The sequence below is a fragment of the Eutrigla gurnardus genome (genome assembly GCF_963514095.1).
Source record: "Eutrigla gurnardus genome assembly, chromosome: 23".
Taxonomy (NCBI): Eukaryota; Metazoa; Chordata; class Actinopteri; order Perciformes; family Triglidae; genus Eutrigla; species Eutrigla gurnardus.
In genome coordinates this window covers 9,818,466-9,844,118 of record NC_139934.1, presented here as the reverse complement: position 1 = coordinate 9,844,118, position 25,653 = coordinate 9,818,466, and the positions used below count along the sequence as shown (strand labels likewise).

Genomic DNA, 25,653 nt, shown 5'->3' with positions numbered 1-25,653 from the left:
AGATGAGTGACGTCTACTGAAATCATTTCTCCGGCACACAATCAAGTTAGGGTGAGAGGAGGAAAATCCAACTTGGATGCTCACGGTGGTGCGGCACTCCTGAAGTAGGTTATTGTGACAGACCTGGCTCTGATCTTGCAGTGCAAGGTTGCAAAACAAAACAAAAAAAAAGCAATATCTGTGCTGTCTGGAAGAGAGGATGGTGTTCCCAAAAGAAAAATATCTGACATATTTACCGGTTTAAATCGGCTCCAGTGTCTCCAGTCAAATCACAGAAGAGTTTTTTTGTGCTTTAATGGCTTAATGATCCATCTGTCACTGCGGAAACGTCTTCGGTCTTGAGGTAAAAATCCCGGGTTACATAATTACTCTGATTATGTGTCACTGCGAAGTCATGTTTACTTTCACCCGAGCTTTACTCATTGGCTCATCCACAACGTCTCGGTGGAGAGTTTTTCCTCTCACCCACCGCTCGAGATCATTCGTGCCGGCGAAAAATAAATGTTTGACATTCGCGTGCGTGAACACTCCCACACTCACTCTCCTGGAGGATCCTCCGACGTCCAATCCGATTTGAGCAAAGCGCCCCGTCGGACCAATGGCGAACGTGTCTCACCTCACACGCTCTTTAGTCCACTAGTAACGCCGTTTGTTACGACTATTTGTCGAAATGTTTTCGATTTGTTACTTTTAATACAATAACTTTACACACATTATACTAATTCTTCTTCTGTTGTGTTTTATCATATATATTCAGACGGGAGACAAAAAAAAAAACAATCCTGGAGATGCCGGGGATTGAACCCGGGACCTCATACATGCGAAGCATGCGCTCTACCACTGAGCTACATCCCCATTGGTTAAACACATGTGCAGCAAGTCTATATATCTAAGTATGGTGACGAACTACTGTGGATGGGGTTTTTCTTAATTATTTTAGTGTAAAGCGTCTAAAAATTCAAAGTTTAACATTTTGTCAACAAAACTGATCTTGAACGGCCTCTTAATACATTCATTAAACAGGGAAGTAAATTAAATATTTACATGTATGTCATCTTTGGGTTGTTGCATGATGCATGTCATGGTATCATCATTATATCCTTCAACAGCAAAATAATAATGTTTTAATTTGGCAGTGCATTCAACATAATGTTTACTAATGGTTTACATTTACTAGACTATTAGGCCACAATGTTACTGACATGCATGTTTTTTCGCCATTGATATTTTACCTCTTCAGTTCATCATTCAAAACAGTCTTAGGCTACAACTACCCAAACATTCAGTTTGTCACTATCACGTCAGTTCACATTGGAGTCAAATTAGGTCTTTTTTGTTGTTGCTTAAACTTAACTTAAATCGTCTGTGAATTACTCAATCAATTAATTAACTGACTAATGTGTCATCTTTACACATGATATCAAGAACAATACGAACACAGTCAAATGGATTTTTGTATTTCTGTTTTAATGTAAATTAGAAAAAAAAACATTTGAAGCAATAAAAAAAAAAACACAATCCAAAATACACAGCGTATAGGTTGACACAATAATGAAAAGTTTGATTTTATAAAAGGTAAACACTTTCATAAACATTGAAAATATCCAATCCAGTGTACTCATTGCATATTTATAACAGCTTCATTCATTAAGCATGGCAGTTAGATCTTCATGTTAGGAAATACATATACAGAAAATATCTTTTTATATATGTTGGCTAATTATGAGACTTGGATTAAGACTCATGATTAAGACTATATCCAAAGCCTCTCTTTTATTTCATGTTTGTTTGTTTTTTTAATTCTGTTCTCACAGTGCAGTGATATCACTTTCCTTGCCCTCGCCTCTCTCTTCCTCAGACCAGATGGCACTTCCAGACAACTGCTTCAAATCTATCAACAATCCAGTCCCTCCACTGGCTTCCCCTTTACCCTCCCCATCTCCCACTCTCTCCCCTGTCTCTCCCTTCGCCTCTGCCTGATCCATTAGCTTGGCTTGCTCCACCAACTCCCAACTCTGCAAACTTGAGTTAGGAGTATCATATCCACCTCCTTTTCCATCCACATCCTCCTCCTCCTCCTCCTGGTCGTCTCCCTCTGTGTCACTCCCCTGGCTATCACCCTCCTCCACCTGTCCCTCCTCATCTTGGACGTCCTGCATCTCCTCTCCATCCTCGTCGGTGTCACTTTGAGGCCACAGTTGGACCCCCAGACAAGTCCCCAGAGCTAACGCTGCTCCTCTCACCCGGTCCCTGACACCTCCTTCCTTATACACTATGCGCCGCACGGTGTATTCTCCATTGGCCTCCCTGTTCAACTTCTTGTAAAAGATGAACAGTAATACAATTAAGCCTATTAGGCAGAAAAAAAGGATCAGCACAGTCGTAGTGGATGATTCATATGTGACGGTGACGTTATCAGAGTCAGCCATGCCTGAGGTGAAGAGAGACAACAAGTTGTTAACATGGTCACGCATTGGGATTGGGACATTCTTTGAAAGTTGTTGGTGTTCTGTGACATTATCTGTCGAAGAAATAAAACATTAGGATATGCGCCTATTTCTTTTCTGCTGCTCATGCCACTATGGGACAATTATCCTGGCCATTCATAATGTTATTCTCATAATCATCATATTTCATAACTCCTAGAATGGCACTAAAACATACTGGAATCACTTTCTGTTTTGTTAAGAAACTAATATTTTTATTGCGTTACAAGAAGAGACATATTTTTTTGTGAAAAACAACATCATATTAAATAAAAATGATCGTAAATCATAAATTCTCCCTCCAAAAAAGAGCATCAATACATTTAAAAAATATATTTATATTCTTTAAATGATTTTCTATAAAATCAGGTCCTATTTTTCACTTTTCTACCATGATAGTAAACTCGACAGCTTACTCAAAGTCACCTTATAGATAATATTTACTTGGGTGACACATGGACGTGGTTTGTCATATAAAACAATACCATGCCCTATACAACAATATTATATGATGGCAAATTTCACATTTTCAATAGAACCATCAAAAAAGGTCTACAAGGAGCAGCATAAAACTGGTTGACACAGATGCTGAATGTTTGAATCCGGTCTCAATCAACTGCTATTCCTTCCCGAGAGAACAAATTCCTCTAATTCAAGCCGAAAATCCCACAAAACTGAGACAGATTAGATTTAGAAACGTACTTTACCTCCTTAGAGTAGAGTAGAAAAATCTCACTGGCTTGGTGTCACAGTTTCAGAAAGAATTTCGGGGTCAAACTCTTTGTACTTTAAAGCAGTTGTGAAGTTTTCATCAGAAGGATATCCATCAGTTCATTTATATTCAGGATCTATAGAAAAGTGAGAATTTGAGAACAAAATAACTTTAGTCAAACTTTGACTCAATCAAAAGAATGCAGATTACCAACTAATGCAGTTAATTCTGCTTTAAAAATCCACTCCTATTATATTTCAGAAGCTGCTAAATTCTTACCAAAACATTAGACAGTTACCATCTGTGCTGGCTGGAATGTAATTGCAATATACAAACGTACACTGAAGTCAAGAAGTCTGTGAGGTGTTTATCTAATTTGACTGTAAACTTGTCAGGGGCGACAGGAAGCTAGCAGACCGCTCGCAGCGTTGCTGGTTTCCTGTCAAAATGATAATTGAACAGCATCAGTCAGCATGGGAGGAAACTTCTGCAGACATGGTTAATCAGACTCAGAGCGATCAGACATAAAGGACTGCAACATATATCATATAAAGTAAAGATACATAAGCACTTAACTGCCCTAGGTGGTACATTAATCCTAGAAATACTGTAATTACACAATTCAAAACTTAAAGTCCATTAAGTAAACTATTCAAACATCTAAACAGACATATCTGTATATAAAGCTATTATTACGTCAAATTAAGAATATATCAAACTGTGGGCGGCAAAAATGAGTTAAGTTTAAGTTTTTAAAATTTAAAAAAAAAGGAAGGAAATACATTTTAAAACACTTACCCAAGTTGTGAGCAGAAGATAAAAGTTTGTGGTGCCAGAACACGAACACTCGTCAGAGACTGACTTTAGGGTACTTTTGAACTGTGTGACTGTGTGTGTGTGTGTGTGTGTGTGTGTGTGTAGGAGATGGTGAGAAAGCGAGAGAGGGGCTGATGCATGAAATGTGGTGAGAAAAAAAACGTGCTGCAGCCCTATGAGGGAGGCGGAGGCTGAGAGCACAGATTAAAAGACAGAATCAAGGGTGTGCACAGATAATTTATGTAAAAAGAGAACAACATATACATTTGCATTTTTCTTGCAAAGTTGACTTGTGTAAAAGAAAAGGTGTATTTTAAGAGTGTTGTGCTCTTTATTCACCTACAGGAAATGTAGCACACGATACACTATTTATTTCCCGTGATGCATCTCAACCTTGTACGAGCATCGACTCATCTCCTCAAAGGGCATCTGAGGTGAACACGACGCCGTGGTTTGAGCCCGAGACGAACCAATAACTAAATCATGATCCAGATACTTCTTATATTTATGCAAACATATTATTATATTCTTATTTTATTTTTAATTAAGGTGTTTATACAGAGAACATGTTAAGTTCAAAGGTTTCTGAAAGTGAAACAAGGCGGCCACATCCTGTTTCCGTGCCATTGGCCAGGCAGCCCCAGCCCGCCTACACCCAGCAAAGACAGTCATACCAAATCTGTACAGTCCATAGGCATATCTAGCACGTTTTAGGAGTGCCTAAATTGAGTCCCAGCACCCCTAAAAAATATTGCAAGGATAAATGCAATATAAAAAATAACAGTAATTTAGTTTTTAAATGTTTGACAAGCTTAAACATGGTCAAAAAAACCACAGACAGTTCTTACGGTTTACTTTAAAATTAATATATTAACAACTAAAATACAACCCCACATTATCTTTTAATTCTAATACAATTTCATTTTTAGTACTACTAGTAAAACCAAGTGCTGGCTTTTTTGGCTCAGCATTAAAGTAAGATTTCCCCTACCCCCAAAAGTCTGATGTTCTTCATTCACAAATGTGGGAACGATAGTCCAAAAATAACGTTAAATGTACATTTTTTGTTTGTTAAAGTGCTCAGCACCCCTAAAGCTCTGTTCCTAGAATCGCCCTGGTACGGTCCATTTACAACCATGAGAACATTTACATTTACAGATGAAGATTGTCAAATATTTTGCAATGTAAATGTCAATTAAGATGCCAGGAATCATCTTTATTTTGTTTTGAGTTATAATCATAAGAAAATGTAATCTCATTCTAATTCATAGGTTAACAAAAATGTTTATTGGACTTTATACCGTTAGTTACGTACGAAAACAATTGTACGTGCATATGTATTAAATTGGAGTAGGCAGCAGTTGCACACAGTCAACACACTCGATATGTAGCCTGTCCAAAGATTAGTATGCGATCATGATTACAACATTTCTGAGTAGAAATAAAAAGCCATTCCCTGAATACAAAGGAGGAATGAATTTTTATTGAATTTTCACAATGTAGTCTCATTTGACCTGCTGTTACAGTTAGTGTTAAAGAGGTCAGTGCATAAAGGAATATAAATCACTTAAGTAATAAAGGAATAAGCTTGGAATGTACCATTGTTACACGGTCATCGACTGATGGGAGAGGTAACTGGAAAATGCCTTGAAATGTAAATCCAAAAAAAACAAACACAAAAGAATCCATAAAAAAAAATAATAAAAAAAAATCCAAAAGATCTTTCCATCTTTTAACATCAGTAAGAGTGCTATTGCAAACAGTGGAAAATGTTTCCCATTTCCCCGTTTACGTCCTCTTTCTCCTGACTGCATAAATGAATCTAGTGTTTTAGTGAGACTGCACTGTAGTAGTGTAATGTTAGATTTGTATGTACTGTATACAGCACACTTTGGGCCCGTGTCCACTAATTGAGTCTCAGTAAACATGAGATCCTGGTTCTTTAGGGGGCACAAGATACTGCAGATACTTCACGCGTGTCAAAAGAAGCAAAGTATTTCTGCATTTTTCTACCTTACAGATAATCTCGCCTCGCGATACTTCCGAAAAAACGTCACAAAGCCGCAGCTCTCTCCTGATAACACGGAGGTACAAAATCACAAGTGCTACCTTTTCATTAACCGCAAAGACGACACAGAGTTACGAAAAACACATAAATATTCAACTACACTCTCATCATCTATCAGTCACATAATTCTCACTGTCAAGGTCATGATTTGTGTACCACAAGATTCTTCCTACCGTTAACCTTACACATCCTATAACGAAGCAGTAAAACGAAGCACAAGTCACACAATGATTAACAATTGGGGGTCTATATGACATCACAGTTTAGCAGCTTTAACTACCTGATTAATAGCCCTAATGGTTACATCTGTGAGTACGTTAGAGAAAGAAACTCATATTCGCTTCGCTTTAATATGTCACCTTCATTACCTTTAATATAACACTTTTTAATCACTAATTTGTTGAGGCAATAGTACCATTGTAACGCCTTGAAAGCCCTTCAAATTTAGTGTGGTAGATTTTGCAAAGCTCAAAGCTGCACTATATGCACCACCAAAAAGCTGCTACGGTACTCCTTCATATGTAAAACAAAAATGGTATCTCGCTGTCAGAAATGACTCTATGCAGATGACCCCCCCGTTCTCAACCAGTCTGGCAACCAATCACACAAACAACTTGTTTTTCATCCCAATAGTCGACCTGGTTGTGAGCCACTGTGATTCACAGTTAGTCACTAAACTACACTACATTCCTCCACTCACACAGCTTAAGGTACTGTTGATTCTAGTAAGGCTACGGTCTGTGGATTAAGTAAGAATGCCCTCTGAATGTAGTGGTTTCTCCGCCCTGCTCATACATCCCCATCCTCAATACGAGCCAGCTGCCTCTCCAGCAGCTCAATCCTCTGGCTCTGAGCGAGGACGACGGCGCGCAGGGCCTTCATTTCCGCCAGCAACTCGTTTAGCAAATCGTCCTGAAAGAAGGAGAAACGCGTCAGAAAACGATAAGAGCACCACAAATGTTTCTAAGGTCAATACGTCTTGGTCGGCCAACTCACCTCTCTCTTTGGCCTGTCGGTATTACCGTCCGTCTCCCTTGCGGCTACTCGTGGCTGTGGCACCTCTTCGTCCGCCTCCTTGGAGCAAGATGTAGATGTGGGAGCTGCTGCATTCTGCGAGGCCCCGGCCCCAGAGTCCTGCGAGACGAGCTTCGGCTTGTTTCTGAGGGTGTCCCTGTGCTTGGATGGAGGAGCCGAGTACCCGCCGCTCAGAGAGACCAACAGAGGCTGTGCATCCTGCCCAGCGATCCATTCGTCAGCCAGGAGAGCCGGCTCTAAGCCAGCCGTGTCCGGGTAAAGGTCCCCTTGAAACAGATCTGACTGGGGTGGCAGGATGGAGGCAGAAACGTGGTTCAATTAGAGCGTTACGGATACGCTTCCTCAGCATGCAGAAGCTTTCAGTTCCTCTTTAAAATGAGGAATATATAGATTGGTTATTTATTGGTTTGTGCATGGCTTACCTTTCGTGGTACAGTCATAGAAATTGGTTCCACTTTTCTTTCATGCAGTTTGTAGAACCTACAGAAGACCATGGGAATTAGTAATCCTATTAAAAGGACCGACACCAAAAACATGTATCTAAATGCTTCATGACATATCAAAGCTAACTGTAGCATTAAGCCTCAACCCCAATCTACAAAAAGCACATTAAGACCCAGTGACGTCCTATAAAAGATGGGTACTGCATGAAAAGGACATCAAGAAAAAAAAAAAAAGTACCTGGCAATTTCACACTTGTTGACATCGACACCTCTTTTACTCTGAAATCCTGCACCTCTCTGGGGCTCCTTGCTGCTGTATAAGCTGAGGAAGTGGACATATGGGGATTCGTCTGTCACTTCAAAATAGCGGATGGTGCAGTCCCCCTGAAAGCCAGGAGACAAGCCGGTTAGGAAAAGTGAGTCGAACATGAATTGGAAGTGATAATAATTTCATTGTGTGAGTAAATCTGTACCTTTCCACACAGGTAGACCATGTTTGTGTCAGGGTCATAGAAGGGTAAAAGAACCCCATTGCTTGTGTCCATCTCCTGTAGTGCCATTGGCTCAGAGAGATCCTTCTGTGAAAGTAAAAGAAAAGAAAAGCAAGTAACATTTATTTCATTATAATACAACATTCCACTCACCACACAAAACACTGATGCTGGATAATCCTGCAAAACCCGATTACGTTCAGTGACATTGTTCAACATTTGGAAGTTCAACGTTTGCATTTTCACGCTGAAGGAAATATGTTATTTAGTTGCTCGACGGAACATTCTCGTGAAAGCGATATCTCAGGAACGCCTTGAAAGATTTTTTTCAAATTTGGCACAAACATCCACCTGGACTCAAGGAGGAACTGATTAGATTTGGGAGGTTATAGGTCAAGATCACATGATATCTCAGGAACGCAAATCACGTTTTTGGCAATTTTATGACAATTTTATGACAATTCACACAAATGTCTAATAGGATAAAATGATTGAAGTGACATTTTGGACCAATGTAAACTGCTACTTGACTGGCTGGAAGAGGCATAAAGGCAGTAATTATAGTTTAATCCATTTTATTTTTTACAGGAAAGCTGTCCAGGGCAACACAAATTTTGTTAAATAAATTGTACCCTACTTCCTACATTGACACTGATTGTGGCCTCGACCAATTGTGCCATGCAAAAATCATTCAATATGAACGTGATTCGTAGGACTTACCGGGTCCCACAATGCCATCTGTCTCTCACTCATACGGCTAAAGCCTGTGGTCAGGATCTTCCCATCTGAGAGGAACACGGCTCTCATTGGCCTAGTACCATCGTGGACCTTCTCTTTCACCTAGGAGGACAATAACAGACTGATAAAGGACTCATGTGGAAGCAACATAACATGGCAACCCAGCGTCTACATGCATGATGCAGTCCAGTATAACTCATTCTGTATGCATATGCACGCATGTAAAAAAAGCGGTGAAATAACCTTGAGTACGGTTCCTCGGCGCGGGTCGATGACGCGCAGAGCCTTGTCCTTGCAGACAGTACAGATAGCACTACCGTCCTTGTTCCAGCAGACGCTGTAAATCATGTCTGGGTGGGCATCACCCAGCTGGTACACCAGCTCCCCCGTGCCCACGTTCCACACACAGATCACGTTGTCGCAGCCTGGAGAACAGGGAAATACATCGAAAGGATATCAGTGCATTGTGATCAGAGCCATACTTTGAGTTTGTAAACTAAGGTCTGATATCTGTGGAGCAACGCCACGAAGAAGTTCGTACGCCAAGAGGATGTGAAACTCATCCAATCGATGCTTTAAGTTAGTGGAGTTCTGAAAACAACAGGAAGCCAATGTCGGTTTGTGCGGATGGCAGTAATGGGGTCTGATTGATTTAAGAGGTAGCAGGCATAATGGTAAACCTTTTAGATGGAGAGTTGGAAACATTTGAAGTGAGTTATCTTAAAAAGGCCCTGATGTATGATGACGACGCCCCTGTGCTCTGGACCATTCACCGACCAAATTGTTCCAGGGATGATCAGCGGTGTGCATAATGTGAATTCCTGGATGTTAAAAGCACATCTGCAATTTCCAAGCGTTCCCAGTGCGCAGGCAGCAGTTAGCAGCTAACCTACAGCAGCCGATGATGGCAGCAGGTTTATGACATTCTCCTTGAAACTTGCCTTGCGAGGTATGAATTGCTGAGAGGTGGGTGGGGGAGGAATCCAATAGCTTGCTTGTATAATGCAGTAGTATTTGAACTGTCTGTCACTGAACACCAACACAGTAAGAGAAGAACGGTTCTTTAACTCTCACCATTTACAAACGGATGGATCGCTTTTCTCTGGATCATGCGTGTATGCGTTCAGCACCTGGATAACCTAATTAACGTTGGTCTATTCAAGTCATTTTTCAGCAGTCGCGGACAATCCGAGTAGCGTCTGCCACCAACTATGGGGGCTTCCGAATGTGATAAATGCCGTTACCTGCAGTCAAGAGGATGTTGAAGGCAGTTGGGTGCCAAGCCAGGATCCCCACTCGTTTGCTGTGTCCCTCAAGGGTCACAATGGCCTCAGTCATCGGGCTCGTCAGGCCCCCGTCTGGGATCTGCCACACCTTCGAAACCGCCAGGCAAAGCAGACGTGTATTTATGAATGCAATCCTTTCAGGTGCGTGACAGCTATTAATGATTTATGGGCTGCGTGATGTATAATGAGGAAACTCTCTTCAGACAGAGCAAGTAGAAAAGTTCTGGATTCCCCTCTCATGAAACTACAGTCGGCATTTTAAATCATTACATTATACTAATTGAAGGCTTTTAACAGGAGTTTTCCCTTGCATGCAATAGTTCAACATTTTGACATTTACTCTTTATTTCTTTCTTCTCTGTCTGAGAAGCAGAGCAGAAAGAATGATAGCAGAGGGTAACAGCTAGCCGGATTGGTCCAGCAAACAACCCCTCGTAAAACCGCACATTATTATTTTTACACAGTTTTTTGCACATTCCTTTGAGGTTCCCTGGACTGAGCCTCTGCAGTATTTTCAGAATCACAAATTGTCAGAATGAAAAATGGCTTTGAAGCAGTGTTTACATCACTGGAAGCGACCACAGGTTACTTCTACAACTGAAGAAGAATTTTTAAATCCCCTGCATGTGTCAGAGAGCTAGTTTACACGACTGTGGACTGTGACCTGTTTTCATACCTGACAGCGAGTGACACCAATAACTGATTACAAGGCCACAAAACCACCAGGACATAAGCTTGACAAGCCTTGAGAATGTACCTTTACTGTGCAATCCTCTGAAGCACTTGCAATGATGTTGTCGTCGTGGGGAGACCACTGGATGTCCAACACCGGCGCTGCATGGCCGCACACTGTGGGACAGGCCTGATCGATTCTGCCGCTCTGTGGGAGAAAACAAAAAGTTAAGATCATGACTAGGGAAACAAGTGCTGTATATGCATTAGTCAGAAAGGAAGATTTAAACAATATTGATCCACTGCTTATTTAATGGCGAATGGAATTCCAGAGTGGGGTTGAACCTTGCTGATAGGAACAACGAGGAAGGTCCCTCCTCCGCCGGCCTCGATGATAACGGCGATGAATTTGGGGTTGACGGCACAGAGGGAGGTGTCCCACGTCACGCGGGAAACTCGGACGTCGTCGATGCAGTGCTCGGCCTTCCACGCCTGGGCGAAGACGTGGCGGAACTTGCTCTGCCTGACCACACCTCGTCGGAAAGACATGACTGTGGAGAAGAAAAAAAACCCAACATGAGTGAATTATGTGCACGTAAATCAAGATGGGACTTTAGAGTATAATATTCAACAAAACCATTTGCATTCCCAGGTCAAACACCGCCGCTTTGTCGCGTGCCGAGGTTCACAGACCTCACAGGCATAGAGAGAGCAGGCAGGCCACGGCAGGATGAGAAGATGTGGAAAGTGTTTATTTGCAATCGTGAAACACAAAATAATGTTTTATTCTTCCGGCTCACATCGTTGTCCTCTCCAACGCCAGTCCCTCTCAGTCACTCCTTAGCTTGCTTGCCCACACTGAACTCTCCCTACTGTCTATCATAACAACTTCTAAATAATCTCCAACCATGTTGATATGCAATTAAGTGTTTTATCAATTATCAATTAAAAATGCTTGAAGGATACTCTGATTCCAAACATTTTTTTCTTTGTTTAACATTATTGTTACTTAAGGATTTTAAACCTCATCTGACTTCATGGACTGTAGCTTCTTGAAGTAAACAAGCAACTGTATGACGTCTAGGAAATGAACTACCTGTGCCAAAGTAAACCACATGAGCAGCAAATGACTTTGTAATATCTTGTTTAAGGTCGTATAGATAAATGTTGCACCGATAACCACAACAAACCGTTTTAAAAATAGAACATGGATGATGCACAAAGACTGAGTGGACTATGTTACAGCTTACTCGGCGAATCCACAGCATCTTTAAGTTGTCAGAGAGAGAGAGAAGGGGAACGTGAAAACAGCATGCAAATTCTTTCATACTGGGAGTCTGTCCTGAAAAGTACAGTCAGGCTTCAGTGGACAAAAGGGCATGATCCGCCTGAAACCAAAACACGCTTTGGCCGTGAAGGGAAGGGGGTTGGGCAGCCAGAGCTGCTGAGGCAGGGGAAGCCAGTAACTCTATATGCCATCCACCTATTCGCAGTTGTCAAAGCAAATTGTATTTTCGCAAGTATGCGGGGCTGTCGTCTCCATTTTCCCCAATAGCTTGCGAGGGTAAACCTGCCTCCACATCCATGCAGCTTTGCATAGCAGAGCCTGTAGCCCTTCCATCGGTATGAGATCCGCGTCCGGCTACTCAATAGCGCTCTGCTAACGCACAACAGTGGGTTTTAATACATTGCTATTATTGCCATCCGCACAATATCTTTACACCATTTATGTTGGGGTTTCTATTGTTGTCTGCAACCACAATATACGAGAAAGCGTGGCTTTTTGCAAAGAGTAAGTACAGCCACGAGCGACAAAGGACGTGCAGCAATAAATAGTTAATGCCAGAATGAGACGTCTCAAGGATACGAAAAAGGTTATTTCCGAGAACAATAGCATACCTGGTTTTACGACCTCTCCTAAAAAAAAAAAAAAAAAAGGTTCACCAAAGACTCGGGCGTGACAGGAGGAGGCCAATAAAATAATCCGCCGCCAGCAACAGCAACTTAATCCTCTCCTGTCTTCAGGCAGGCGTTGACGTTGATTGCGCAGTCCTATAACAAAAAAAAAACGTCTATTAAACACAAACACTTGTTCGTATTATTCATTCAAACCGTGTGATAATGTTCCGCTTTTCTCGTGCTGGCTTGTCAGTAATTACGCATGTCTGGTGTAGTACAAGCCTGACCTGATAGCGCATGTCCCGTGCTGATAAATAGCTAAATCAAACGGTGCACGGCGACGTTGAATAGATCCTAGCGGATGTTGGGAAGAAATAATTGCAGACGGCGTTGGGTGCTCGTCGCGTCTCCCTTTACAAACGTCTGATTTGAAGAGAAGAGCAGAATCCCAGACACTTCCGCTCATGGCAGGATATATCAAAGACACGCAGGAGTCGAGATGGGGATCAGACGTCTACATCCAGATTGCCGGACTTGCAAGCAAAATGCAAAAAAAACTTAAAGGAGCAGTCATAAATAATAAAAGCGTCCGGTTTCACGAAACGAACTTGTATTATTATACCGCCCAGGCAAGGTGATACCTGCTCATCGGGGTGTTGAGGTACACTATCTTGCCCAAGGACACTTCGACATGCGGATTGGAAGAGCCGGGGATCGAACCTGCAATCTTCGGCGCGCTTTACCCATTGCTGTATGAACGTAAATGAGCCACGACTGCCCCATACCGCGCATGCGTGAAACTAATGCATCAGTTTACAATTTGCATGCCACTTTTTGAGGTCGTGTCGACTTTTGTAAAAGTTTAACAGTTTACAAAGAGACTGGGGCAGAAAAGACAAATCAGATTCAAGCAACAGCTTACCGTCAACGATAAAGGACAGTTTAAGATAACGAAGTAACATTGTATTACAGATTATTTGCCATACTGCACTAGGCAAGCTTGTTTCATGCCATCGTGTATCGGGGGCGTTTTAGTGTTTCTAATATATTTGAAAATTTACTCTGAAAAATGAATTGATGAAAAAGATGAGAAAACAACTGTAAACATTGGACTCAGAACCATGAACTGTGATCACAGCACGTGTTTAAGGACGTATACTTTTATGAAATACATTTTCATCTGTCTTATTTAGCTACCTAGTGTCGGGTAAATTGAATTGTTCCAGCATTTTGCGGTAACGTCAGACCTCTACACTGCTGAATGTGCTGAACATGTTGTGCACTATGGTTGTGCATGGCCCTTCAGTGCCACCCAGCGTTTAACATGCCACAAGGCAGGTTCATTATTTTTCCCCAAATGAAGTAGTATTGTGAAGTTGGTGAAACGAATTGCGGTGTTTGTAGGAGCTAACACAAAAACAACGGACACGTACAAAAATAATTATCATATCGAATGGCCGTCGTTCATTGAAGTATGAATACAGTGATCGTACTCCAGTGCAACAGGTGGCTCCGTGGCGCAATGGATAGCGCATTGGACTTCTAGGTCAGTAGGCGAAGGGATTCAAAGGTTGTGGGTTCGAGTCCCACCGGAGTCGCATTTTTGTTCCTACATACATTATTGTGTTTGGTTGAAATTTAGATGTTCAGTCTCTGTAAAATTATATGTATGTATTTGTTTTCATCGTTAAGTAACAAACTAGCCTGAAACAAACGTCACCAAACCTAATAACGTTGCGACCGTAAGTATTGCCGTATGTTTGTAGTAAATGCGCTTTCAACATCGTGCTATAGTTTAAAATGTTATTTTATGTCGATCTATTCTAACAGTATGAACCTTAAATTTACGTTAGCTACCTAAACGAGTTAGTAGAAAAAAGAATGACTGAATACGTAAAGTTAGCAAGATACAGTCGATTTGATCCTTCAAAATAAAACACATCCTCAGGCTGAAAATAATAGCAGTACAAAAACATTTGTCGGTTATTTAGTGAACATTTACTATTAACAAACAACGTAATGCATTCATGGATATATAACTATATTAGATGTTTATATTCCGATGGTCTTTTACGAACAATATGAATTATCGTCTATGGCTAATAATACCATAATGTACTATTATTTTGAAGGCATAACGCCGGTTTCATCCGGCCAAGCATCGAAATTGCAGCCAATCGGGAAAACATTGTAGCCTAGCTGTCTGTTTCCAGACGAGACCAAATTATGTTGCACCGGGTGTAACCAAAGAGCTAACGTTAGGCTAGTTAGATGTAGCTAGCTAGCTTTAGATTCTTGTCGGCGTACGCAGCTCTAGAATGAACCCAATACACACGAGTATTGCTTGATGCGTAAGAAAGTCGCCGATTTCACTTTATTGTACAACCACACTGCCGTTGTCGACGACGTCTTCGATTTAGTCGTTTTTCTTCATTAGCTGGCCCGTCTCGGTCAGTTCGCTAGTTAGCCTCCTCAGCTAGCTAGGTACAGTAGCGTATGGGTGTCAAAGTTAGCCGTGACTTCACCGGGTGTCTGGTTGCCTGATCTCACATTTCGGACACGTCAAGGTAAACATTTAGCCGTCGGCGAGTTTGAAAGCTAGCTAGCGAGTTAACAGTCGTTTAACGACGTATCTTGCTTGTATCCTATTATAAATAATCACGTCAACTGGTAAACTTAGAACAAACATACCACATTGGTGTTTTTTTTTTTTTTACACTATGAATTGTTATTACCGTGACTCCCACTAGCCTGACCGGAGCTAACGTCGGTTAGCTTCTGCTGTCAAGCTCATCCCTATGTTAAAGGAGTTTTATCAATTGTATGTTATTATCATCTGGGTTTATTTGTTGTTGCACAACTGTCAAATTTCACTGAAAAGATCATTATTTTCATTTTTTTTTTAATTAACATATGTGTCTATTGATCATATTTGACTAGTTTATATGCAATTAAGAGGATAGAATCAGACTAAACTGTATTAATCCCAAATAAGTCCCTAATTTTTGTCATCTAATTCTGTTTTACACAGTAGTTTTGCATTTAAATTCCATGGTTACTCTTTGACCTGTCACACCACCCTGAAAGATCAATATCAGCCAACAGTGTTTGAGTCATATTAGTGTGTAATAAAATGCTGAGATGGTTTGGTCATATGTCTTGCCTTGTCTAAAGGTCCGAAATTCAAATTAATTTGGTTTAATATCACCAAGAAAACCAGCTAATATGCTCGTTTGAGAAGGTTGGAGCAGTGAATTTGTGGCAGTTTTCCCTTAAAAATTGGATAAGCAATGAACAAAATAGTTGCATATGCGTTTTATTGCAATCACAAGCACAAACATTGTCATGTAAATTCTAAGTTTGAAACTATTTTCCCTTTAAGGTTCCTCAAATCTGTGTCTTGATTTTGGGGGGTGTGATGTCTGAGCCCAAGACCCCCACTCCCGTTCCTGCTGGCGACACATACAAAGGATGGGTGTTCAAGTGGACAAATTACATCAAGGGATATCAGCGGAGGTGGTTTGTCCTGAGCAATGGGCTGTTGTCGTACTACAGGTATGCTTTCCTGTAAAACAGATCAATCAAAGGGAGGATAGTCATGATAATGTCCCCAGATAAATCGCTCAGCTTTGATCTTCTGTCACAACTGATAAATTACACATTCAACAGGGGACCTCAACCTCACTGCATCAATATTCCTAACCTATTTTCATGTAATTTTCTTGTCAGATTCAAGCCTGGTTTTAGTATTGTGACAACTAGTGACAACCTTTTAACAAGTTATCAAACATATTTTCCCCAAAATGACAATTCAAACACCTCTGATTGTTAGGACCCAGGCAGAGATGGGCCACACGTGTCGAGGCACAATCAACTTGGCCACAGCAACTATCACTGTGGATGACGCCTGCAACTTTGTCATCTCTAATGGTGGCGCACAGACGTATCACCTGAAGGCCAGCTGTGAAGTGGAACGTCAGCGCTGGATCACTGCCCTGGAACTGGCCAAAGCCAAGGCAGCACGCATGCAGGCTGAGTCAGGTAAAACATGTAAACACACAGGCTGGGGGGAGAAAAAAAAGGAATTGAACAGAAGTTATGGTTCTGTGAAAGCCTTTTCTTAGCTGATGTTTGTTGCTTTTATTATTAACAGATGACTCGGGGGACGACTTTCCCCCATCTTCCCCGCCAAGTGCGCCCGGACAAGGTGGCGGGTCACAGAATTCAGAAGTGCAGTCTGCTCTGAGAACACTAGGCAGCAAGGTGGAAGATCTCAGCACATGCAACGACCTAATTTCAAAGCATGGCTCTGCCCTCCAGAGGTCAGGCTTTAACAATCTGTTGCTCACTCTTTGCTTCACTTTTCTTTTTTTTTTTTTCTTTGTCTTCTTTGTTAACTTAGAAATAAGGAATCCAAAAAAAACACATCACTAAAACACGCACATACTAATGTTTGACGTACTCACTTTCAAAACGTTCTCTGAAGTAACGTGCCCATGTCCAGAGTTTCATAACACTGTCGCATGATACTGTTGCTTTGACATTTACATGCTTAGTTAAGGTGTGTTGCACTGTTGACAAAAGAGCAGGTAGATAAAGAATACTGCAGTTGACAGACAAAACAAGCTTGAGTTATAAAAATAAACTCACTGTCTTTTTTAAACTGTGATGTGATGATATAATCTCCCGACTGTTTACTCATATTCTACGTCTTGATATTTGTTTCAGATCTTTATCAGAACTGGACAGTTTGCGTCTGACTGGAGAGGCTGGGGATAAGATTCGTCAGGTGACAGAGAGGGCTACACTGTTCCGCATCACCTCTAATGCCATGATTAATGTAAGTGTAGCCTATTCTTTAACTGTCTATTTCTGATTTCTGCCTTGTTTTTTCATGTATAATGTGTCAATGAGACCCTGATGTTTTGCCCCTCAGGCGTGCCGAGACTTCCTTGCGCTGGCTCAGGCTCACAGCAAGCGATGGCAGAAGGCCCTTCAAGCAGAACGAGACCAGCGGGTCAGGCTGGAGGAGACTTTAGAACAACTAGCCAAGCAGCACAACCACCTGGAACGAGCATTCAGAGGGGCTTCACAGGCTAACGCTACTGCTGACAATAAAGGTAGGACGCGACTCTGACGATAACCTTTCCCCAAGTTACACTAAGGATATGGTCAGTTCTTTCCCAACTCGTCCTTCCTTCCACTTCCCCCTAATCTCCTAATCTTCATTTTACTGATTTTTATTTATTATTACTCAAATAAACATTGTTTGTACATTGAAATTACAAACTATCTGTGCTTTCGTAGTAGTTTGCTTGACATTTATTGCCAGCCACAAAAAGGTTAAACGTTTAATGAACTGTAATTTTTAAGTGCACAGTGGTTTTCAGTCTCTATATTAGAAAGACTGACTTCACTGTTTTTTTTATTAAGGTGCCGCTGGGCCGGGAAAAAGTGAGGCCAGCGACGAGGATGACGACAATGAGTTCTTTGATGCCATGGAAGAAGCTCCCGAGTTTATCACTGTGCCTGCAGACCCCCAGTTCCACAAGTCAGTGCACACTCATTCATCACACATACACGATTACAACACATGACGTCATAAAAGGAAATAAGGAAATACATTATAAAGCCTTTCACTTTGGAAGTGTCTTTATTCAACCACTTCCTTGTATGATATTTAATTGAGTTGTACTGGTTTATATCCTGATACTTCCCTTAATTGTGAAATTGCTGATTGACTCAGTTCAACAATTTTCTGTTCCATTTCCTTGTATGTGTGTGTTCATTGTTATAATCTCTTTACAGACGGTCAAGTAGTAATATCAGCGGCTTCACCAGTGAAATGTGTCCTGATGATCAATCGGTAGGTTTCATTCTGGCCTCTGTTATGACTGTAAAACAGAAAGATTCACTGTCTTTCAGCTAACGCCTCGTTAAAATTATGTTAACCCTCATTTACTAATATGATATTTATTTATGAATGAAAAGTTTAATGGCAAAGCAGCAAGAGGGTGGTGCATTTCTTAATAAATCAAATCAAAAATATGTTTAAAACATCTGTTTTTTAAAATTATTTCCAAATGCCTTCATGCTCTTTATTGACAGAATGTTCTGCCTTTTTAGCTAAACGAGGAGCCTCTAGCAATGAGCCAGGAATCACCCTCACAGGAGTTGGTACCCCTGAAGAAGAGGCGGACACGCATTGGGGACAAACCCAACTACTCTCTCAACCTGTGGAGTATCATGAAGAACTGTATTGGCAAAGAGCTGTCCAAGATCCCAATGCCTGTGAGTGTTTTTGAAGAGTTTTGTCCACATCAAATGTACCTTACAGGAAGTTAGGAGTAGTAGTTTCACCTCCTTTTCTGTAACCCCATTGGCTGCTCTTCCGTGTCTTTGTATGGTTACGAGGAAATGAATTCACTCTTAACAACCTAGCAACAGTGTGTTCCTTCAGTCACATCAACACATCATAGATTTCTGGCACCAGCACTCATCCCCTGAACCCTCTCAAAGGGCCATCTGTTATTAAAATAGCTCTATTGACAGGTAGAGGGACCAGTTGCAAACAAGTTTTCTTTGTTTCCTCAGTGGCACACAGGACATTTGCGCTTATTGTTAAGATTTGTTTTGTTTGCCTGTAGCCTGGAGATCTCTATATCTGTCTGCATCCATCAGCACATTTTCAGTGAGCCAAGACAAATAAGATAATTGATACTTGATAGATAATTGTTGGTTTGTGATTGGTATGGCAGGGCTATGGTAGGGTTATTAAACCGCTTCTGAACTGAACTGAACTGGAACAAAATGCACGGATTCAATTCACTGTTGAATCACTTGATACTATTTTTAATTCACATGCTTTTTCACCACCTCTATTTTTATAAATAAATCATTTGTTACTTTTGCCCCTCATAAAACTCAACCTCCTGGTCCTGGTCCTGGTCCTGGTCCTGGTCCTGCCCCAAATAATGATCAAAACGTCTACTTACATCTACATACCACAACAGAAGAACATTGATTTAATTATTGTCCATTAATCAATCAATCATGTGTAACCACTGATCCTGTTAAGGGTCCCGGGGAAGGCAGGGGTTGATCCCAGCTGACACTGGGACAATAACAGAATACTCACTAGTACAGTATACTGTTATACAAACAGTACTCTTACTCATATATTAAGGCAGATTTATCAGCTGCTCTGTATGTGTTTTGGCCACAAAAAAAAGGATCTTTACCAAGAAACTTTGTTTATTTGTTAATGTTGATGTACATTTTGTGATATATTGTAATGTGATGTTGCTTAGAAAGACCATGATAGTACGAACTTACATTCAAACTAAATGTTATAGACACTGAACGATGAGGAATACAACCATCAATTCGCATCTGAATCATTCTGCTCTCTAGGTAAACTTCAACGAGCCCATTTCCATGCTGCAGCGGTTATCGGAGGACCTCGAGTACCACGAGCTGCTGGATAAGGCCTCCAAGTGCCAGAGTTCGCTGGAGCAAATGTGCTACGTGGCCGCCTTCTCCATATCCTCCTACTCGACCACCGTCTACCGCACAGGCAAGCCTTTCAACCCTCTGCTGGGAGAGACGTACGAGCTGGACCGCCGGAGAGAGAGCGGCTACCGGTCCCTCTGCGAGCAGGTGAGAGACAAAGAAATACAGGAAGGAAGTGAGTGTTTAGTAAACTACTCGCATAAGAATGAAAAGGCGGGTTGGTCACAATTGAGGGCCAGAGGATAAGTGGTGGTTAAACATGTATGATTCATTAATTGATTCAATATTATGTAATTGTGACCTAAAATACAATTGGTACATCTTCGGCTTGGAAGATGGAAAAAGCAACTTAATATTTTAATCTTCATTTTCCAAAACGCCTGCTTAATTGCCTGCATTTTTTTTTTAGGTTAGTCATCACCCGCCTGCTGCAGCGCATCATGTGATCTCTGATCGTGGCTGGACTCTGAGACAAGAAATCACTGTTGCCAGCAAGTTCAGGGGAAAATATCTCTCCATTATGCCTCTAGGTAAGAGATGATCTGGCCTGGAACATAGTCGGCATGCCTTGCGGTCTGTTGATGACGTTGGTTGAGGGTGTGATTTCCTGGATGCAAATGGAATGCAAACAAACCAGTGATTAGTGAACTTGTGACAGTTCATTTCATTCTTGAGCAGCTTGCGCCTTTTTTAAAGGTTATTTTATTTCCGTCTGTCTGCGTTTCTTTCCTCGCAGGCACAATTCACGCAATCTTCGAAAAGAGCAACAATCACTACACGTGGAAGAAAGTTACCACCACAGTGCACAATATCATTGTCGGGAAACTGTGGATCGATCAGGTGAGACGGGTTAAAAGTAGGATGACATATTTACACATACGGTTGTGACATATGACAGCAGACTAGTCTGGGCGGCCTTAAGCTTTTAATGAAGTGTCCTGACTTAAATGAGCTCACACTATATTTATTTTATTCGTTTGAAAATGAAAAAGTCTCCACAATTTTTAAAACGTGTCTGTTTCTCTGCCAGTCGGGAGAAATTGATGTGGTGAACCACACCACCGGAGATCGCTGCCACTTGAAGTTCGCTCCATACAGCTACTTTTCAAGAGATGTTGCCAGGAAGGTGAGTATATGGAAAATTAATATCCGCTTAATTTTGATTGTCACACCTGTGTGTGTGTGAGTGAGTCATCGTATCAAATTCTAGCCCTGGATACACCTGCCGTAGCTACCGCAGATGGCCTCTAATTCAATTCTACTGTTTCCGCTTATTGTAATTATTTTTTCACGTTCTCTGCAAAAAGAAAACGGGACAATCTTGCGATAGGACCACACCAGCTGCAACACCAAATCAAGCCAGGGGTGTAAATCGCGGGGCCAAATGGCCCCTTCCCCGCCTCCTACTTCCGGCGCCTTTTGTTCGGACCGCACCCTCCTTCAAACTTGGCCTTCATTTTGATCTCAACACCCCACCTGGAAATTGTCGTGACAATGTTCTTTTCACAGACAAACTTAAAACCACTGCACTGCTAGTTTTTTAGTTCTAACTTTACTGCTCGCTTCACACTCGCATGCCCCCTTGCTCCCTCCCTCTTGACTGCAACGTACGCCATGCACCTTTTCCACCCTGCCACCTTAAAAAAAACATTTGATCTCCTTCTGTTTCCAGTCTCGGCTCGCATGTATGTTGCTTCACTCAGACACTCCCTTAGTCTATTTATAACTGAAACAATTATAAGTTAGTCACGCTGCTGATTTTGGCTCCTTAATTAATATTGTCATATTGACCGATCACCGATGCTGGTTCAGCTAGTTTGCATAAAGTCAATCCGGTAGGTTCGTACAGCCTGAAAAACCCCCAGAAATATACCCAACTGTAGTGTAAGGTGTAGCCGAACTACAGTTACCGTCACGGCCCTCCACTCTGCGACCAGTCTCTCAAACTAATTTGATCCCTGATGCATCCCTCTTCTATAAACCCTCTCTTTCTCCACTTCTTCAGGTGACAGGTGTGGTGATGGACAAGGACGGCAAGGCCCACTACGTGCTGTCGGGCACGTGGGATGAGAAGATGGAGTTTTCCCGGGTAATGCAGAGCAGCAGAGGAGGAGAGAACGGCACTGAGGGCAAACAGAAGACCGTCTATCAAACCCTCAAAGCCAGAGAGGTTTGGAGAAGGAACCCTCTACCGTAAGTACCATCAGCTCATTCGGACCACGACAATAAAGCACTCAAAATACAGCAGTTATCGAACAAATTCTAATCATTTACTGTACCAAATATTTTTCTTTATTTTTAACCAAATTAATCACAACATTCCTGAATTTTGTTTAGTCCTCTTTCCAATTTTGTCGGTAGACGATGACCGAGTCACACTCATTAAATATATAGCACACCAGCTTCTATCCATCATCTTTATAATTTTATTGGATGTGACCTTTATTTCCGAGTGACTCAGCACCACAATAATACCTGTGGGGGAAAACCCTGCATTCATACCTGACAAAAGCTGAACCGTTTTCATTAACTCTACCGCAGGTGCAGCACATACCTCTGTGTTTACTTCAGTAGTAACTGAGGTTTAGTGTTTCCCACAGTGGTATTGATTCTCCTTGTTTTGAGATGTTTAATAATTTTGTGTTCCGCGTAAGAAAAAAAAAAAACATTACTAAAATAATATTACCAATAAACCCCCTCTTTCAAACACAACATTTAGCTTTACGTACAATTACAACATTTGAACGTGTGAGATCTGGCCAGAATTCAAGATTAAAGCATTCAAAAATGTATCAACAGAAGAAGTAACATTTTTGACATCAAGCCAAATGTATTGTGCTGCAATGTCAACCAGCAATGTCTGGTCTGTACTTTCTTGTACTACTACTTGTACCTCGAGAGGTAAGTTAAGTTCTAGGTCTGCCCTTCAGTCCAGAGGACAAAGTAGAGCTCCCTCCAGACTTTGAACTACAAATAAACTACAAGTAAACAATGACCTACACGTGAAGACAGTGTTAGTTTGACTGCTAAGTTTTAGCAATTTGCTTTAATTTGCTTATTCTTGCCCTGCTGTTCTTCATCTTCACCACAGTGAGGGAGCAGAGACCATGTACTACTTCACTGCCTTAGCGCTGACCCTAAACGAGTCTGAGGAGGGTGTGGCGCCCACCGACAGTCGGCGCCGGCCTGACCAGCGCCTGATGGAGGACGGCCGCTGGGATGAGGCCAACTCCGAGAAGCAGCGGCTGGAGGAGAAGCAGCGCAGTGTCCGGCGGGAGAGAGAAAGGGAAGCTGCCAGCCAACGCACCTCCAGCCAATCAGAAGAAGGTGAGTGTCTAGTGTGTGTTCACTGTATCTGTGTTCCTCTCTGCCATGCATGGGGGAAAATCTTGGAATAAAGGGGTAAAAAAATCTCTGTGATCCCCCTTTTCTCTTCCAAAAGCTGTCGATGAGGACGCTCTTACTGATCCGTCCTTAAAAAGCAAGTACTAATTTCCTGCCACCTCCTCATGCTTTCATTTTTGTTCGAATCTTCCATCGCGGTTGTCTTCGTTTTCGTCCTTTATGGTAACGCGACTTTTCTGTCTTTCAGGCGCACCTCACGACAGCCACCTGGCACTTTGGTTCGAGCGCTGTGAGGACCAGATCACAGGTGAGCAAATCCATATCTATAAGGGAGGCTACTGGGAAGCTAAGGACCACGGCAGCTGGGAGGGCTGTCCGGACATATATTGACCTCAGCATCAACTGCAAAGTGCCCTGAAGAGACTGATCCATACAAGCCCCCTCGTGGACAGCGACCGCAAAGGCCGACTTGTCCCCCCCTACCCCCCACTTAGACATTGCCCTCCAGTGGCTCTCTGTTCTAAGAGTTCTCCAGGACGGTCACTGCCGTCTGATGCAGAGGGGGAGCCGGGTTTTTCCTCCAGCCTCCCTCATCCCGTTATGGTTCCTGTCTCCGAGACTCCTAACACCTAACCCCCCTAGTTGCCGTCACACCTCTGAGAGGACTGAAAGGAAATGTATCTGTGCTGCTTTGCCTCTGGTCAGGCTGAGCATATGAGGAGGAAATGAAATGCGCAGTGCTTCCAAATCGTTCTTTTAGTGTCTCTGCTCGAGTCTGTGCAGTCTCTCAGACCAGGAACAGAAGAGGTTTTGTGCTGATAACACCCCGTGAGATAGTTTAGTGTTTCTATTGTCATCCACAGCATTGTGTGCTTTGGTAATAACAAAATAAAAAGGGGGGGGTAAGACATGGTTAATATATACATTTATGTATAAAAATTATTCAAATAATTTCATTAAAGTCGACTGGTGGCCTTCAAGATGTTAGCGATTTCTTGTATCTCTCTGATTTAGTGTCTTAATGTAACAAAGTGAAGGTTCTAGTGTGCTTGTGTGTATGACTGCATATCTGCTCTTCCATCACTTTACCACGCTGCCACCGTGCAGCGTACTGTGTTTAAAAAAAAAAAGAAATGATTGTCCAAAATACCTCCACACTCAGTTTAATAGGTAGAGATTTTTCTTTTTTCTTCACAAAAGCCTGAAAATTATGATGTGGAAATTTTTTTTTCTCTTCGCCTTAGAAAAGAGCAACCTGCTCTCATTTGTATTTCCATCACACCTGAGCGGATATGACGATGACATTCGTAGCTGGTTTCTTTCAAACTTCGAAGACGTAGTCAGGGGAGAAAAACTACAGAGCTGCAAAATGGCAAAAAAGCTTGTTCCAGTGCTGAGAAAATCTCACATTAAACCAGTTTTATTCAATAACGATGAATTAAAATGAGCTTTTTTATAAATGTTGGAATAAAGTTTTGGCCATATTGCAGATAAAGTAAATAGTAACTACGTTACATGACAGTATAAATGGTTACGTGCTGTGATTTTTGTGTTTGAGAGGAACACAGACAAACAAGCGACAGAAACAATTAAAGTAAATGCAGTGCTGAAGAGTTCATATAATATGCAAGTACATTTTGACACCAAAAACATGGAATATAATGTGTGTGTGCGTGCGTGTGTGTGTGTGCGTGTTTGTGTGAATTTCATAATTTTGTTTGTAAGTGTACTTAAAAATGAAGAATAAAGAAACAAAGAATTTAAAAGCATTGCAAATAACTATGATTTTATAAATGTATAGAAGAAATTCATATAGTATTGACAACTGTAAGGTAGTTTTTTTTTTTTTTCTTGTATTTTTGGTTCCACATATTGGAAAAGGACCGTCTTCATTTTCAGAAAAAAGGGAGTTTCCCTACCTAACTGAGAGGGGAAATATGACATTGTTCGGTATTTTGTATTAACAAAGAAAACTATTGTGTAATAAACAAATGCTGTGATGTCAAACAGATAGCTTTTCATACCATTCTTTAATTTCACGTTTCCACTACTTATTAATTAGGTAACACAATTTAAGACTTGCCAAATAAGTTCTTTGGGAATTTCTGTCCTCATGTTCAGTAGGAGCTTCTGATGGGATGACATATGTT

The 25,653-nt window shown here is 41.5% G+C and overlaps 2 protein-coding genes and 1 long non-coding RNA gene across 4 annotated transcripts; 1 reads left to right on the top strand and 2 right to left on the bottom strand.

Moving 5' to 3' along the window:
- Positions 1 to 1,446: 1,446 nt before the first annotated feature.
- Positions 1,447 to 4,190, bottom strand: LOC311009184. Of its 2 annotated transcripts, none has more exons than XR_014596609.1 (4): positions 3,997 to 4,190; positions 3,478 to 3,637; positions 3,194 to 3,334; positions 1,447 to 2,431 (listed from the first exon to the last, which is right to left on the bottom strand). It is a non-coding gene; the product is annotated as an uncharacterized lncRNA (long non-coding RNA). The 2 variants fall into 2 exon arrangements; XR_014596610.1 differs by having other exon boundaries at positions 3,539 to 3,637; positions 3,997 to 4,173.
- Positions 4,191 to 5,479: 1,289 nt separating this feature from the next.
- On the bottom strand, positions 5,480 to 13,094 carry coro1b (coronin, actin binding protein, 1B). The gene is made up of 12 exons (XM_084003788.1): positions 12,934 to 13,094; positions 12,647 to 12,799; positions 11,093 to 11,298; positions 10,833 to 10,955; positions 10,034 to 10,163; positions 9,033 to 9,214; positions 8,772 to 8,891; positions 8,034 to 8,138; positions 7,799 to 7,944; positions 7,540 to 7,597; positions 7,079 to 7,399; positions 5,480 to 6,994 (listed from the first exon to the last, which is right to left on the bottom strand). Exons 3-12 carry the CDS (start codon positions 11,294 to 11,296, stop codon positions 6,872 to 6,874), a joined length of 1,512 nt encoding a protein of 503 aa, XP_083859914.1. The 5' UTR covers positions 11,297 to 11,298; positions 12,647 to 12,799; positions 12,934 to 13,094; the 3' UTR covers positions 5,480 to 6,871.
- A 1,771-nt stretch (positions 13,095 to 14,865) lies between these two features.
- LOC311009451 (oxysterol-binding protein 1-like) lies at positions 14,866 to 25,514 on the top strand. Its single transcript, XM_084003631.1, has 17 exons — positions 14,866 to 15,213; positions 16,029 to 16,201; positions 16,479 to 16,687; positions 16,800 to 16,968; positions 17,375 to 17,486; positions 17,583 to 17,766; positions 18,080 to 18,197; positions 18,455 to 18,512; positions 18,773 to 18,937; positions 20,060 to 20,305; positions 20,568 to 20,688; positions 20,895 to 20,998; positions 21,189 to 21,284; positions 22,164 to 22,351; positions 23,250 to 23,485; positions 23,601 to 23,639; positions 23,751 to 25,514. The coding sequence occupies exons 2-17, from the start codon at positions 16,065 to 16,067 to the stop codon at positions 23,891 to 23,893; spliced, it is 2,325 nt and encodes a 774-aa protein (XP_083859757.1). The 5' UTR covers positions 14,866 to 15,213; positions 16,029 to 16,064; the 3' UTR covers positions 23,894 to 25,514.
- Positions 25,515 to 25,653: the final 139 nt, after the last annotated feature.